The sequence below is a fragment of the Pipistrellus hanaki genome, assembly GCF_964339955.1.
Source record: "Pipistrellus hanaki genome assembly, chromosome: 18".
Lineage (NCBI taxonomy): Eukaryota > Metazoa > Chordata > Mammalia > Chiroptera > Vespertilionidae > Pipistrellus > Pipistrellus hanaki.
The window spans coordinates 36,453,905-36,470,948 of NC_140520.1; the positions used below are offsets into that span (position 1 = coordinate 36,453,905).

At 46.7% G+C, this 17,044-nt stretch overlaps 1 protein-coding gene across 1 annotated transcript in view; it reads left to right on the top strand.

Annotated features, from left to right (window-relative positions):
- The window catches only part of NME7 (NME/NM23 family member 7), a 99,535-nt gene that overhangs the window by 43,964 nt on the left and 38,527 nt on the right, over positions 1–17,044 (top strand). Inside the window, exons 8-10 of the mRNA XM_084867126.1 lie at positions 984–1,048; positions 4,212–4,280; positions 6,178–6,279. Of these exons, the coding sequence (XP_084723252.1) occupies positions 984–1,048; positions 4,212–4,280; positions 6,178–6,279 (236 nt within the window). The remainder of the gene's footprint in view (positions 1–983; positions 1,049–4,211; positions 4,281–6,177; positions 6,280–17,044) is intronic.

Sequence of the window (17,044 nt, forward strand, 5' to 3'; positions counted from 1 at the left end):
GAGAGAGGGGGATGTGGGAAGAGACTGAACATAAACTGTGCACCTATGGATGAGGACAATGGGGGGTGGGGAAAGGGCAGAGGGTGGGGTGGAGGAGAGCAATGGAGGGGGGGGAAAGGAACATTTGTAATAACATGAACAATAAAAATTTATTAAAAAAATAAAAATTAAAAATAAAATTTAAAAAAGAAGAATGTGTGTGAGTGTGTGTGTGTGTGTGTGTGTGTGAGTATGAGTGTTAGTGGGTGTGTATGAGTGTGAGTGAGTATAAGAATGTGTGTGAGAGTGTGTGTGTGTGAATGTGAGGGTGAGTTGGTGTGTGTGTGTGAGAATGGGTGTGTGTGAATGTGTGTGAGAGAGAGAGTTTTAGTTGACTTGAAAAACTAAAGAATCAGAATATTTTTATAGAAAGTGAATGGAATGGGAAAACCTGTCCCAGCCTTGCAGCGTTCACAGACCCCATCACACACATTCCTCCTGCTGACGCCCGGGGCCTTCATCCGTTTGGGTTCCATTTCTCTTTTCAGCTGGTTTTCCTTTTGACGTCTCACTGTTGTGAGGACGTGCTCACTTTCCCAGACTCGCACGGAGCTTCTGCTGCCTCCTCAGTGATAACCTGATGTTTCTTCTCTGAACTTTCTGTGTGCCTAGGACTTGGGAATTTCATTTTCTTGCAGTATTAGTTTTAGTGGTTGGATTTTCATGTTCTCTACGTCACTGGACTTCAGGGGCCCTAGAGCAAAATAGTTTCTTAGAAGTGGTTTGTCTTCCGGGTCATCCCCGATGTTCCCGGAGCCCTCACCTCCCAGAGGATGGAATGGCCATCGCAGGCTGTCTCAGGGGCTCAGTGTCCCTCGGGAAATGTGATTTCCTCAGAGAGTGTAAGCAAAGGAAAGGGAGTTGATGCAGAAAATTTGTATTTCTAAGCAACCGAAATGCCTGAGAAGTTTTGCATTTTTCAAGCGTTTGTTCTGTATTTCCAGGACTGCTGGGAAAGATTCTAATGGCCATCCGAGACGCAGGCTTTGAGGTCTCAGCTATGCAGATGGTACGTAGTTTGCAATGAGTCACAACCTATTGAGGAATTGTTTTTTTCTACATAACTTTTAAGACGTTTTACACTGAGTTTTCTCTGCATTAAAATATAATAATAATAATAATAATAATAATAATAATAATAGAGTTACTGAACTTGGTAATCTTATAATACTAATGTTTTTGAAATTATTTTGCCCATCAAATCCTTCACTGAGAAAACAAATAGTCAAGTTGTGCACCTAACTGAAGCTGGCACAGGTTTATGCAGTTCCTGGAACTTTGCTGGCAAATATGGGCTGAAACAAAGTATTTAATTTTTACAAACAAAAGATAGAATTAAGCAGTAGTTATAGTGACTTTTCTGTTGTTTGGATCTGTGACTCAGAGGGCAGTGGGGGAAGAGATCATTCCGGATGGATTTCTCCTGACCAGGGCCTTGTGCTGGTTCCTGGCTTTCCCCTCTGGCACCTTCGAGGAGCCAGCGCCTTTCAGCCCCTCTGCGGCTGGCAGACTGCCCGGCTCCGTCCAGGAAACCATTCACTGAGGAAGCAGCACCGCTCCTGCGGAGCTCAGGCCTCTGTGCTCCACGTGCCAGTGCATTTGAGGAGGAATCGGGTGCAAATGATTACCGGAACCCGATAAACAATGTGGGTGTTACAGTATGGAAGGCCAGAAAGCTTCTGCTGTTATGATAGTGAAATACTGATCCGATTGGTGGGGCTGTCCATAGGCTGAGAGAAGGTCAGAAATATCCACTGGTTTGCAAAGTCTTCAGGCAAAAACTTGAAGACTGATGAGGAAGTTGGTATTTGAAGAATCTTATCTAGAAGAATCTTATCTAGGATCTTCCCAAAGTAGCAGTGTGGCTATGTATTTGTGAGACCTAAGCCTGCTTAAAAAATAACCAGTGCTGGAATTTTAGCTGTAAACACTGATCAAAGTCTGTCTAGATCAACGCATAACGTAACTCAGTGATTGGTCCTTGTAGGTGCTCAGTGAAAACAAGAATAGAATAATCTTAAAAGGATTCATTGGCCCTGTGGGGGAGGCATGGTGATTTAGTGACAATCACAGTCCTTCTTTGTTGGAATCCTAAAGATCTGATTATGAGTCACAGGTCAGTTGCTTTCTAGGTATGTGACCTTAGCCAAATGTCAAGCCTTTTTTTTTTTTTTTTTTTAAATTCTCACCTGAGGATATTTTTTCATTGCTTTTTAAAAAGAGCTGGGGGGGAGGGGGGGGTAAGGGTGGAGAGAAACATCAATGTGAAAGGGGGCATATCCGTCAGTTGCCTCCCATATGGGAATTGGACCTGCAACCCGGGTGTGTACCCTTGACCGGAAATTGAACCAATGGCCCTTCTGTGTGTGGGCCAACACTCTAATCACTTATAACACAGGCCAGGGCTCAACTATTCTTATCTTCAGTTTTATCAGCTAAGCAAGGAGACCATTATTGTCTGCCTACGTAGATTAAATGAAACAACTCTACCTAATGGAAGAATTTCCATTGCAAGAATTGTGGAATTTCCAGTGCAAATTGCTAGGTATTTAATAAGTTATATTTTCTGTTACTACTTTAATAGTACAGGTTGTGTGAATGAATATAGGATTAAAAAAATTATCTGAAACCAAACAAAATTCCCTCCCTGAATTATTATGTTGCTCATAAGATAAATTCCCCTAGTTTGAATTATTGTCTGAGTGGGCAGGAATTTCTCCATAATCATCAGTCTTGACGACAATAAGCAAAGTGAGTGGAGAGAGGTGGGAAATAAAATTGGAAAAGTCTGAGACTATTTCTGAAAACATTTAAGGTCTTAGGTTTTGAGACACTAAAACTTGATGAACTTTTACTTCTAACTAAATTTGAATGCAGCTTGGACAGAAATGAGTCTTTGTAGGCTTATCTTTAACATATCTTACAACCCTTTTTGAAGAGCAGCAGGAATTCCAGGTGCTTTACCATAAGCTAGACTAACTAGGGACTTTAGAATGCTTGGGAGAAAATCTTATGTTCAACCTTCTCAACAACATTTGAAGTAATTTTCTTTAGTATCATTTTTTTGTGTGTGTGCCACTAATCCTATATAATAAAGAGGTAATATGCAAATTGACCATCACTCCAACACACAAGATGGCCACCCCTATGTGATTAAAGATGGCTGCCCCCATGTGGACACAAGATGGCTGCCCAAGAGGGCTGTAGGGGAGGGCAGTTGTGGGTGATCAGGCCTATAGGGGAGGGCAGTTAGTGGTGACCAGACTGGCAGAGGAAGGCAGTTGGGGGCAACTAGGCCTTCAGGGGAGGGCATTTGGGGGCAACCAAGCCTGCACGGGAGGGCAGTGGGGGGGGGGGGCGACCATGCCTGCAGGGGAGTGCAGTTAGGGGTGACCAGGCCGGCAAGGGAGGGCAGTTAGGGGTGACCGGGCCAGCAGGGGAGGACAGTTAGGAGTCATTCAGGCTGGCAGGGGAGTGGTTATGGAGTGATCAGGCTGGCAGGCAGGTGAGCGGTTGGGAGCCAGCAGTTCTGGATTGTGAGAGGGATGTCCAACTGCCCATTTAGGCCCGATCCTGGGCAGTCGGACATCCCTTGAATGGTCCCAGATTGGAGAGGGTGCAGGCTGGGCTGAGGGACACACACACACACACACACACACACACACACCTGTGCATGAATTTCATGCACCAGGCTCTAGTTTATCCATAAACACCATTGCATTATATATGTCTCTTTCTTATGTTGGGAATGAAGTTTTGTTCAGAGAAGTGTCATTCTGTGGTAAAGAGCATGACCAGTGAGGTCAGGTTGAGATGGAACCCAGGTTTGTGGGGATTCCACAGCCCCTCTGAGTCTTAGCCTCATGCAATTGGGCCTGGTATCAACCCTCACATGGCAGGGTGGTCACAGCATCAAAGGAGATATTGCATTGACAGGACCAAGAGCAATGCTGACACATTAAGCACTCCAATCGTTACACAATTTTATTATTGATGACCTAGCCTCTGATAACACTTCCTTCTTCTAAGAGTATTTGATTCATGCAAACTTTACATTTTAAAGTAAAGAAAATATATCCAAGAGATCATAAATCTTGAGTGCTTAAGTGTAGTTTGTTTTCTTTGCTTGATCAACTTATGGTTTTGGGTGTTGTGTATGTGTTTTAATATAGTTCAACATGGATCGGGCTAACGTTGAAGAGTTTTACGAAGTTTATAAAGGAGTGGTGTCTGAGTATAACGTAAGTATCAAACTAAACGTAAAACATTCGTACTGAAAACAGTTTGTATGTCTCACATCTGGGGAATCTCAGGATAATCTTTAATGAGGAAAGTATTCTTTAAAGTATATAGGATTCTGCCAGCTGACAGTCAGCGATACTCAGTGACTGCGATATTCTACCCCTGAGAGCCACTGGAAACAGAAAATGCAAGGGGGACAAATATTGCTGGGATATTGACACATTTTGACATTATCTGCGAAGTTTATAATATTCTCATGGGGGACACTGTCCCAAATGCTTTAGGAAGTTAAAAGCAAGTAGTTCTTAACATGACTGTATAATTTCATAGCAGCACTCACCATCTAGTTTAATGACACAAATGCAGGTAGAGTCATCTGAAAATGTGAGGAGACAGAAGAAACGAGACTAAACGGGCCCTTGGAAACAAATGACTATATTCAAGTACGCCAAATTGTTCCTTAAGATAGCATATAGTAGGCATTTCATCAAAGTTAGCTTCCTTCCCCTCTCTATCAAATTGTCTCAGACTCATTTGTGCTGGTACACTGCCCCATTAGGCCTGCTGTGTCAGAGAGAGTTTTGACTTTTTTTTTTTTTTTTCAAGAAGTTCACTGTTCCTGACAATGAGATGAGTGAGACCTCCATACCCTCCTCAGCCCTGCATGTCCATGACCCCACCTCCCCCTGCTGAGAACTTGGCTCTTGTCATTTAGTGCAGGCACAACTTCAGGAGCATGAGACAGGAAATCACACTCACCCCAATTATCCACCACAATCAGTCACACAGGACCTTCGTGGATAGCAAAGGGATACAGTCAGGGGCCCTCAGGGGCAGGGCTCTGGGGATCATATTAATTATGACGTCCCCTCCCTCCTCTCTCAACTTCTGACATTTCTATTTGGTATGATGGCTACATTGAGATTAGTATCGCAGTGGTGTCCTGAAACAAGTAACTTACTTTACTGTGGCATTGTGTACCATGAGCCCTGCAAGGCCACAACAATGGCCCCTGGCCCTGCATGGTCTGGCCCTGTCTCTGCTGCTGTCCTGTGGTCTGGCTCAGCCCCAGAAGCCCTAGCTCCTTTACTGAGCTCACCTGCCCCCCTACCCCCAAACTCTGTCTGATGCCCTCGGTGTTGTATGAGGGCTGGCCACTCCGCCCTCTCAGTTTCATGTGTCTTTCTGAATCATTCCACTTATGCTTCTGGGAGTTCTTTATCTCAGCTTTGGATTGTATCCTCTGCACACACAGTCTCTTAGCCAACAATTCAAGTGACGTTCTTGGCAGATCCCTGGGGTTACCCTCCCCGGGCTCCTGCACCCCCTCTAGTAGTTCATCCCGCCCAGTCTGCCCCATGCACCGTCTGTGTCTCCCGGACTGCTGAGAATGCTGGCTCCGTCCCCTCACCCTGTCCCACTGTCTGGAAACGGCCTCCAGGCACGGAGCTGGGCAGTTGCAAACTCGCCTCACTCGCTTCCCTTCTCCCAGGACCACTGGCCTGCCCTCCACCAGTGTCTGAAGACTGTGGCTCCATCGGGAGGGTCTGCTTTCCCAATGTTTAATGAGGAGACAAACCTCTCCCTGCTGTTTCTCATGTCTTGGGAAGGAACTCTTTGGAATGTATTTCTTCAGAGATACTTTCAGCAGTGCTGTGCTCATGAGGAGAGACCCTGTGAAAGGAAGTTGTACTAGAAGATGAATTCAGATAGTGAGAGTGTCCAGGATTCCGTTCACACGGTGGCAGCGGTGGGGACGGAGATGAGAGAACACAGACACTTTTGTTGGGAAAGTGGACAAAATTTGGGAGCTGCTTGGTAGGTAGAGTGTAGGTGGGGAAGAAGCCAAAGATAATTTTTACTTTAATTTTTAATATTTTATATTATGCATCACAGGAGATGGTGACAGAAATGTATTCTGGCCCTTGCGTGGCACTGGAGGTCCTGCAGACGAACCCTGCGAAGACCTTCCGGGAGCTCTGCGGGCCTATGGATCCGGTGAGTCACCGTGACGCAGCACCATGTCGTTTCCGTCATTAACCAGTGGCTTGATAGCTCCAGTTCGCTCTTCAAAAGAAATAATACAAATGGGGACACATTAGGCAAAACTTTTTATTCAACGTAGCATTTTCCAGGATTTATGTTTTATCTACTACTCTAAGAAACAGTGAGTTTTTATCAGCCTAGAGAGGGTACAGAATGGGCAGAAACATTTACTGCGACATTCTCTTTTATGGTTTCTTCTTACTGAGTTGTTGAGGTAAGTAAATTTATCAGGCTCTGTGGTGGAAATTGTCCAAGGTACTAATTCTCCTTTGACGTAGGGGGCCATAGTGAGCGGTCAGGATAAACAATGTGGATCTGGTGTTCTCAGACCAGATCCGACACTAAGTGTGAGCAGGGACTTGGGGAAGCTTGATGTTCTTGGTACACCTTCCAATGGCTTTGGGCTCTCGTGGACGGTTGGTGGCGAGGGTCAGAGAGGGGGTTGAAAAGCAGAAGTTGCCTTAGGACACATGAGAAATCTCCACACGTGTGGTACAAGCTGGCAGGGTCATGGGAAGTGTTACTGATTTTAAACACTAGCTAACATTTAAGCTTTTCCTTTCATTTCACTGCCACTTGTAAACAGTCCTGGTAAAGGAGCGCCAACCACTGTGCTTTGATTCAGACAGCCTCTATGGGAATGAGCGCAGGTGTAGGTCAGTCTGCTAGCAGCACCTGCCAGCACATGTGTCAAACACAAGGCCCGCGGGCCAAATCCAGCCCGCCAGGCCTTGCAATGTGGCCCACACCGCGCTGTCATCACTGCACTCCGCTGTCAGTTTATGACATTGTCAGTTTATGACTATTCAGTAAACCATTCGGCCTGCGATTTAGGCTGGATTTTAGATTTTGGCCCCTTCTCTGATTGAGTTCGACACCCCTAGGAGTCAGCTTGAGAGAGTACTCTGAAGCACTGTGGGGAGGAGCAGACACACAAAAGGTGTTTAGGATATTTACAGGGAAACCCACAAGCAAGGACTACGTTCGGGTGAAGTACAAGTGTCACAGGGTTGTTGGCAAAGGAGCAGTTATTAGGAAGTGGAAGTGACCGAGAAAACTTTGTCAGAGGAGGAGACAGACATAAACAGGATTTAAAGAAGGGTCAAGGCACAGAGAATGGGAAAATCTCTGAAGCATGCGCAAAGCAGTGACAAAGAAATCTTGACTGGCCCACAGCAGGCATATCTGCGGGGCTTCCGTGGGCAGTGCCTCCCTGGAAGCACAAGGAAATACAGTTGCTGAGAGGACATGCGGTGGGGCGGGTTGGGAGTGGGATGGGTAGCCTTAAAAGCCAGGCTGAAGGTGGTGGCCTCTGTGTCCTTAGAATCCCATGGAGTAGGAACTAGGACTCCCTGGCCTCTCGCTTCATTCTGAGAATGCCTAGCTATTCCTGGAGAGCAAGCTGAGTTGGAAGAGCTTGGCGGCAGGGGCTCTGGAGTCGGGAGGACAGACCTTGACATCAGACGGAGGCAGCGGGACCTACTGTCCCGTTTCCGGGGAGCAGGAAGGATGGAGCAAGTGTGAATGTGGCTGAGCCAGCGTGACTGAGATGGGCTCTGCTGTGGAGGCGGCTTGGAGAGAGGGACGGTGGCAAGTGTTCATTGAATGTTACTCGTGAGATCAAGGTCAGAGAGAAGGGTGGGCAGACCCTTGCAATGACGTGAGAGTTTATGGTCTCTGTGTGAGATCATTAGTTTTTGAAGAGTTTGAGCAGAGTAGTGACACGATTAGACTTTCAACAGGATCATTCTAACTAGTGAAGAACAGTCTGAAGGGAGACAGGGCACAGGTCGCAGTCTAGGCCCCAGTTGCTGGTGACTCCGACCAGAATGGGAGCCGTCCTGGCGTGTGGAGAAACAGCCAGGTGGTGTTTACTGGCTAGCTTAGCTCTTTCTTCTTCTCCCTCCTCCTCCTTTTCTTCCTCCTCCTCCCTCCTCCTCCTTCTTCCTCCTCCTCCCTCCTCCTCCTTCTCTTCCTTCTCCTCCTCCCTCTTCCTCCTTCTTGTCCTCTTCCTCCTCATCTTACTCCTTCTCTCTTCCTCTCTCTTTTTAAAAGAAATTCTTATTTTTTTGCACTTTTTATTTATTTCAGAGAGGAAGGGAGAGGGAGAGACATAGAAACATCAATGATGAGAGAGAATCATGGATGAGCTGCCTCCTGCATGCCCCCTACTTGGGACTGAGCCCACAACCCTGGCTCAGTGCCCTTGACTGGAATCAAACCCGAGACCCTTCAGTCCACAGGCCAACGCTCTATCCACTGAGCCAAACTGGCGAGGGCAGCTCTTCTCTTTGTCTTGAGTGGACGAGTGGATAGAGAAGGAATGTGGAGGGACCCTCCACTCTGTGGGGTGGAAATCGGATGGAATGGAACTTCCGTCACTGCTGGTTCACCTCAGTCTGCAGATGAGCCGAGTGGAGAGGGAGTGCCTGCCCCTCCTTGGTCAGTTCAGTGCCCGGCAACCAGGAGAGGCTTTGATGCCCAACCAGAGGCCACAGCACACGCACAGGTGGAAACCAGCCAAACCACAGTTCCTCTTGCTAGTTTACAGTAAGAAATACAGGCAACACCTTTTCTTAGAATAACCACTCAGTTATTTTATAAGCATTTCATTGATTTTAGAAAATATAAAAATAAAAAATACATCTCCAGAAAAGTAGTAAGTGTATTTTTAAAGAAAACTGCAAGTGTTCCAAGTACAATAAGAATGTAGAGTCGCTGCACAATCACGTGATAGTAATTTACTGAATTTGAAGTGATTTGCATGCAATAATTTGCTGTAGCTATTGAGTGATTCAGCAATGAAAAATAATCCTGTTTAAATCATGTTTTTAATGAAGAATAACTTTTCTAACAAAAAACGCCCCACTTATCTCAGTGTCATATAGCCATCAGAGTAACCAACTCTGTCCCAGTTCGCCCAGGGTTCTCCCAGGTTCAGCACCTGAGAAACCCCTCAGCCCTGGGAAAACTAAGATGGTAGGAACCCCCAACATTTACCTCATTATTACCAGAGGTCAACCTATTTTTGGAAGGCGAACTTTCGGGGACGTGATGATTCTGGTGTGGGTATGAGCAGCCTGCAGCTTATCTACTATAATAAACAGGTTTGTGATAGCAGCAAAGGTTAGATTGTGAAAGAAATACAGAAACAGTGATAAAAAACACCAAAGCCTCTTTAATTACATTAATTCTTTAACTGTTCTTCCTGAGCTATTGATTTAAATTTCAGGTACCTATAAGGAGCTTTTGTTCCCAGAAGTAGGAAATAGAAATAGAAAAAAGCATTCAGTCTTGAGTTTAACTCTTACTTCGGCCCCGATCAGCTTTAGGAAAAGCGAACCCCTGGGTCTTTGGCAAAAAAGCTCCTGAGTGGACTGTTCTGTCTATTCTGGCAGCAGTGGGCGCTCATCCAGGTCCTTCAATGTTAATTTTAATTTTGAAGATTCTTTTTGAACTCAAGTTTTGTAAAAACAAAAATGCTATATGTCATCCTGCTGTACCCAGCAGATGTTGTTTCTTGCTAGTTCTGCTTTGGGGATTATACAGTGGGTGGAATTAGTTGATCAGGATCCTAAAACAGATGGTCGATGAAAGAACATTCTTTAAAGGCTTGCTGGGTTGAAATCCAACTATTAATGTTTTTCTCCTACATCTGTACCTCTATGAATAACTTCTTACCACTTTATTATCTCCTATAAATGTGACCCAGCCCACTAAGGGTTATAATTGGAAACTGTTTAGGATCATGCCCTGTTTTGGCCTTTGACCTTCCTCTTAGCTGCCATAACCTGCTAGGAATTGATACCTGCTGAGATGTCCCAGTAAGCATGCGCAGACTGCAGATGAGATGCTACGGACTCACTAGAGACCTGCTTTTTGTCGGAGCTCCAGATGCCTGGACTAGGACATGCCTGCCTCTTCTGCAGCGAGAGGGCTGCCCTGCTCTTTCAGTTTAAGTGGGACGTGAACTAGACCTGCACTGAAGTTTATGATAAACTTACCCTGCCCTGGCCTTTCCCGTTGTTCTCCTCCCTGGGCCACACGGTGACCTGCACTCAGCCTTTCTTTCCATCTCTCTGACATTCATTATTCAGCTGATCAACCCGTTGGCCAACCCACTGGCCGGCCCCGCACTCACAGACCTGCAGGGGCCCCATGTTCTTGGGGTTAGCAATGAAAGGATGGATGACAGCTTCCCTGAGCCAGAGCGCCTTGGTCCCCGGGGAAGGAAACGGCCGTGCGGTCAGCAGTCACCATGGCGTCTGTGGTTGCGTGATGAACAGGAGTACCCATCTAACGGGAAAACCATTCCTGGTCAGATGAGGTTGAGAAATCCTGGGTTGGGTGAAGCTAATCCAGTCTCTTTACATGGCATCCTGGATCCGCAGGCACTCGCGCCCCAAGGAGGGCTTCGGGATGAAGTGCTTTCCTCCTTGGTTGCCAGAAGTTAGAGATGAGGACCAGGATGAGAAGAATTCTTGCTAAGCCGGTGCGGGCTCCTGGGGAGGCCATAAAAAGCTTTGCCTTTTTGGGGAGGAGAGAAAGAAAACCTAAATTTCAGAATGTGGCTCCTGGATTTGCAGCCTCATCCTGTACCTCCCTCCCAGCCTTGTCCAGGGCCATCACGCTGTGTGCCTTCAACTTCTCATTAATGCTAGAAAGTGATTACTGGTCCTATTGTTGAAATCTATTCATCCCCATATTCTAACACAGAACCTGCCTTGTAGGCCATTCTCCAATTATAGAGTGAGAGGGTTGTCCGCAGGTAAAGGAATTTGGAAAAGTGGTTTTGTTTCCTTGGTTTGTTTTCTTCCCCCCCCCCCCCCCCTTTTCCTGCTGAGGGGATAGAGGGGGCCTAGTTTGGAAATTCTCTCCTCTGAGGACAGCCTGAGGCTGACCTAGAACAGGATTTTAATCCCAGTGTTGATAGTCCCTTCAAGCTTTAGAGAATAGAATTTAAGACCCTGTGGATTTGGATGAGGAGAAACCCACACACTCATTTTCACTCCTCTCCTGCTGAAGGTTAGAGTTCCCGCAAAGTGAGCATCACACCACTGCAGTGTGCACTCCGCTCCCGGCCAGAATCAGGGTCCACACCAGCCACTCCACAGCTGTAATAGCTTCCCCTGTGCCGGACAGGCTGCTCCCTGAAAAGCACAGCAGTTGTTGGCTCAGCTGTAGCTCTTGATAAAGATGCACATTATTATACCACAACTTTAAAAATATTTTTGACGATTGTATTTCAAAATAACTCATTTCCTTTATAATCCCATTGTGACGTTAAAAGCAGGACTCTGAGCAAGGTTCTTAGACCCCATCAGACGAGGCTTAGGCACCAGCGAAGTGAAGAACCCCTGACCTAGAGGAAGCAATGCAGGGTCCGATGGGCCCTGGAGGGGGAAGGCCAGGTGGGGCTGGAGGCAGCGCCCTTTGTTTTGCTCCTTTCCCAGCATGAACCCTCCTGCCTGCACGCTCTGGGCCTCTGAGGTCTGGGAGACCCACACAGTCTACTGAGGACTCTTAGCACGTGGCCTCTGGCACGGAGCCCACGCTCCTGGCGGTGCCGGTGCCACCAGCCCCTCTGTCTCTGCCCAGTTCCCTGCTCCATCGGAAGGTGAGCCGTGAGACCTTCCAGCTCAGTAACCCGCATGACACAACGCAGGTGGATAGCCACTGTTTCAAAGAAACAGGTATCTTTTTGGATTTGGACCTTTCTGACTCTCCTAATATTTTTGAATGTCATTTTCTCTGTAAGGTCTTTTGCTTTGCTGGTCCTCTGTTATGGCTGAGGACATCCCCTTTTCTCCCCCGTATTATGGCTGAGATCATGTCCCCTCTGCCCCCTCCCCCGCCTCTGTTATGGCTGAGAGCATGTCCCCTCTTTCCCACCCAGCCTCTTTCCCTCACTCCTTATTCCACAGGCACCACCTCGGTCCCACAGGGGTTGAGAGATTTTGGTGACTATCTTTTTTTTGCCTGTAGTGGCCTTTTTACTTTCTTCTTCTTCCGAGTGTGTGACTATGTGTGTGTATGTGTGTATGTGTGCACGCATGTGTGTGTATGTGTGAATGCATACGTGAGTGTGTGTGCGCACCTGTGTGTATGATTTTGACATTTCACTTGTTTTCATTTCCCCTTCCTTTTATCTGCACCCCATTTCCTAGTGCATTATCTGAACGATCCTCCCAATAAGTTTCCCTTTAAGTGCCTTGTTTCCCTCTCATGTATTTCCCTTTTTATTTTTTATAACATATTCCTCCTTAGTGACTCTTTACTTCTCTTTGGCTGCATGAAGTGTTTTCTCCCCAGTGATACTATTCCCTTCAAGATCTCTGAGCTTCACATTGTCCCTTTTTCCCTTTTGTAAGAAATGGACCTCTGTGGTCCATCTCCAGCAGGGTCTGCTTCTGATGGAATTTGTGGAATTTTCCCGGGGCAAGCAGAATGTGGTGCCAGCATCCGGGTGGAAACCCCGCCAGGCATCTGCCTCAGCTAGGCAGGGGAGGTGGAGGCAGCTAGAACGGCCTCCGTCCAATTCTTAAATGGCCCAACGTCTGACAGCTACTTATAGGAAACAGCCAATGAGGAACCGGAGGAGAGACTAAACAAGTAGGCTATGGTCCCTGCCACGTGTGTGCATGTACAGTGCCTGCTCTGGAGATTATTATTAAGCATCTCATTTCCCCCATGCCTCTGTTCCCAGTCTTGTCATTTGAAATTCGGACAGGTGAGCTATTTCTCACACCCTTCCATCTTCTTTTTATGCATAGCGAAGGTCACTTGCTCTGACTCTCTTAGAAAACAATCATACTCCAATCAGACATGTCCCATCACAGTCAGAGGAGGGGCTAGAGTTTCCGCACAGCGGCCAGCAGAGCTGCCAGCATCTGAGTCCCGGGAGCTGCAGCGTGAACAGCCTAATCTCCCCAGTGCACACGGCTGTCAGTTTCAGGCGTCAGCTCTGCACTTCCTAGAGACACAAGCTTCGTGGTGAGGCAGAGGAATGTGTTTTTAAACCTTCTCCAGACCCTGGGCAGTTATTGTTTTGGGACATGAAAGAGCCTGCCACCTTCCCAGGCTCTCAGTAGGTGGAAGCCCAGGCACCGGTGCCAGGTTTGGGCCCAGGATCAGTTGCAGTGGCAGGAACAGTCCTGGCGTTTTAGTTATATCTTGGTGAGACAGTCCTACCACTGGCAAAGCCCAAGAAAGGGATTCGGGGCTGTAAATGTGACCAAGCAGACAAGTGCCCCTTTTCATGTTTTAAAACAAAAGCCTCTATAATGAAATTGGAAGACATCTCTGTTCTTGGCAAGTGAAATGAAACAGTTTAATGTCATTTTTATTGTTTTCTTTCTAATTACTGAGATCATTTATTGATTATCTCAACCCCAACCCCTGAAAAGCAAACAAACAATAAGGGAAATCATGGAAGAGAACTGAGACCCAACAAAACAAAACTGTTGCTCTAGTTCCCAGACCATTTATGAGGCTGCCGGGGGAGGGCCAGGGGTGAGACAGAGCCCTAGGGAGCCCCGGCAGGAGCCAGCGCCAGGCGGGAAGCCCGCCCGTGGGGCCGCGAGGGCGGAGGAAAGAACGGGCTGGGGGCTCTGGAGCGCTAATGCTGAGAGGCAGATGCTTCCGTGGCTCCTCATGTGTAAGCAGGTCGCCTTGTGCAGGGTATTCACTGGTTCCCTGCAGGCTCATTCAGTGAGTCCTGAGTCCTGCCTTGTGGGAGAGGATCTTTGGGCTGACAGGAGCCTTTCCAGCTCTTCTCTGCTTCCCTTCCGGCTTCCAGTTCCCGCTTCCACTTCCTCCCAGTGTTTCCTTACCTGGTTTTAGTCACTGATACTGCTTATCTCCAGGAATCAGCAATATCTTATTAAGCTTATAGATAAGTCTGATACTGCTTATCTCCAGGAATATACCGTGAACTGCAACTGCCCGAGTTAACTCACAGTTGCATGCAAACAGGGAAAGCAGCTTGCACTTGAGCTGTGGTGAGAAATTGCTGAGGTTCCCGAGGGCAGTGAAGAGGTTAATAGGGCTGGGCTCATTGTGGGGAGAACCAGCGTGGATCTGTGCTGTTTTAATGGTGGCAGCTGGTTCCTTGGCCTTTCATATTACCCTTGTTGCTTATTTTTTCCATTGATTTTTAAAAAGAATAGAAGGGAGGGAGAGAAACAGAGAGAGAAACATCGATGAGAGAGAGAGACATGTTAATTGGTTGCCTTCCATACCCGCCCCGACCAGGGCCAGAAATCAAGTCTGCAACCAAGGTACATGCCCTTGGCCAGAATTGAACTCATGACCCTTCAGTCCTCAGGCCAATGCTCTAATCTAGGGGTGTCGAACTCAATCAGAGAAGGGGCCAAAATCTAAAATCCAGCCTAAATCGCGGGCCGAATGGTTTGCTGAACAGTCATAAACTGACAATGTCATAAACTGACAGCGGAGTGCAGTGATGACAGCGCGGTGCGGGCCACATTGCAAGGCCTGGCGGGCTGGATTTGGCCCGCGGGCCTTGTGTTTGACACATGTGCAGTCTAATCTACTGAGCTGAAATAGCTTGGGCTCAATTTAATTCATTTCTTAAGTGGAAGGTCATTTTATTCTTGCATATCGCTCCCATATATGGAGAACTGAAACAGAATGACTTTATAATATATTTTATCAGTTGAATAGACCTATCTATAATAATAAAAGCATAATATGCTAATTAGACTGGATGTCCTTCCAGAAGTCCTTCTGGATGAAGCTGGGGCTGCGAGGGAAGCCCAGGTCCAGGATGCCAGAGGGAAGCTGGTGTCGGCAACTGGGGGAAGGAAGGTCTACTCTTGCATGAATTTTGTGCATCAGGCCTCGAGTTATTCAATAAACAATAATGTTCTTTTTAATGCACACAGCAATAGGATAATTACATACACTTGCTCTTCCTTATTTTCAGCATTTTGCTAATCTGCTAATTTGCTAATGACTGCCCACACCATGACTGACACTCTGACTGTCCACACCATGACTAATACTGTGACTGACACTGTGACTGCCCACACCGTGACTGACACTGTGACTGACACTGTGATTCTACTTAGTGCATTTTTCCACCTCTCAGATGTAGAGGTCATTCTTCAAGCAGAACACTTCCTCCTGCTGCAGGACTACCTGAACTGATTTTTTAGTGCTTGTGATGAGCTGGGCACTGACCAAGCATTCGATGGGTTGGGGCTGAGCAGGCAGGTGGGCATGGGGGGTGAATATGAGGGTAATGAGGTAGAGCTTGAAAGATTGTTTAAACCCCTCACACATGCTGCGATAAGTTCTGAACAGTTATTTGTGGTATTCAGTGAAAATCACATGCCGGTACTTGGTGTAGCTTTCATGTGTCTGACACTCATTTTGGCTTCATCAAGGGTGGTGCCTGGGTCTGAGGATGGTTTTCATCATGGGATCTGAAAAGAGGGAGGAGCAGGAGTCCAGGAGATGGAAGGGACATGGTCTGTGAGGATCCAATGAGCTTTCATTTTAGTATTTCAGTATTTTTTACTTTCCTAGGCATAGCTAATATTTTGCAGTATTTCCCTAAAAAAATTACCCGAAATTAAAGCCTGAATTTTAACAGCAGTGTGAAGTGAACACTTGCTATGTGTGCCTTTATGCTTCATCAGTACCAGTCATCTAAGCACAATACATTATACCAGGCAACGTGGTTTGGGAACCCAGAGAACCTGAGTGACCCCTCACCTCCATGACCACTGACCTCAGGAGGCCTCACTGCTGCTCGATTTAATTTCATTAAAATTATTTCTGTTCATCAGAAAACACACTAAAGAAACCCAAAGGCAAGCTACCTACTGGGAAAAGATATTCACATCATATATAACTGATAAAAAGTAAAAGTTAGAATATAGTAAGAATAACATTCAAAAGAAAAAGAGTAACCCACTAGGCAGGGGTCCTCAAACTTTTTAAAGTGGGGGCCAGATCACGGTCCCTCAGAGAGCTGGAGGGCCGGACTATATGAACTACTAATTCCTACTGTAACACCTCGGCTGCGCTCACTGCCCAAAAAACCTGGCGGGCAGGATCAGACTCCTCTGCGGGCCGCATGTGGCCCGCGGGCCGTAGTTTGAAGACCCCTGCACTAGAGGAATGGAGAAAATACAAGAATGGGCACTTTACAGAAGAAGATGTATATGAAAGACCTCAGCTTCTTTAGTTTTCAAGGCCATGATGCTATTCACACTCACCATATTGGCAACGTTAAACTCACCTAGCATCAGCGGTTGGCTTTCATGTGGGTGGTGGCAATTCTTGTGCATGGGTGGGTGAGGGCAAATTGTTACAAACAATAAAGAAAATGGTTGGGCCCTAGCCAGTTTGGTTCAGTGGATAGAGCATTGGCCTGTGGACTGAAGGGTCCCGAGTTCGATTCCGGCCAAGGGTTGCAGGCTCGAGCCCATATAGGGGGCATGCATGAGGCAGCCAATCAATGATTCCCTCTCATCATTAGTGTTTCTATTTCTCTCTCCCTCTCCCTTCTTCTATGAAATCAATAAAAATACTTTATAAAAAAGAAAAGAAAATGGTTGGCAGTGCTTAGTAAAATTGAACACTCATGTGCCCTAGGGTTCCAGAAAAACTCTTGTACATTTGCACCACATCTCATCCAAGAATGCAGAATGTCTGTCTGTGCAACCTTGTGTGTATGTGTGAAAGT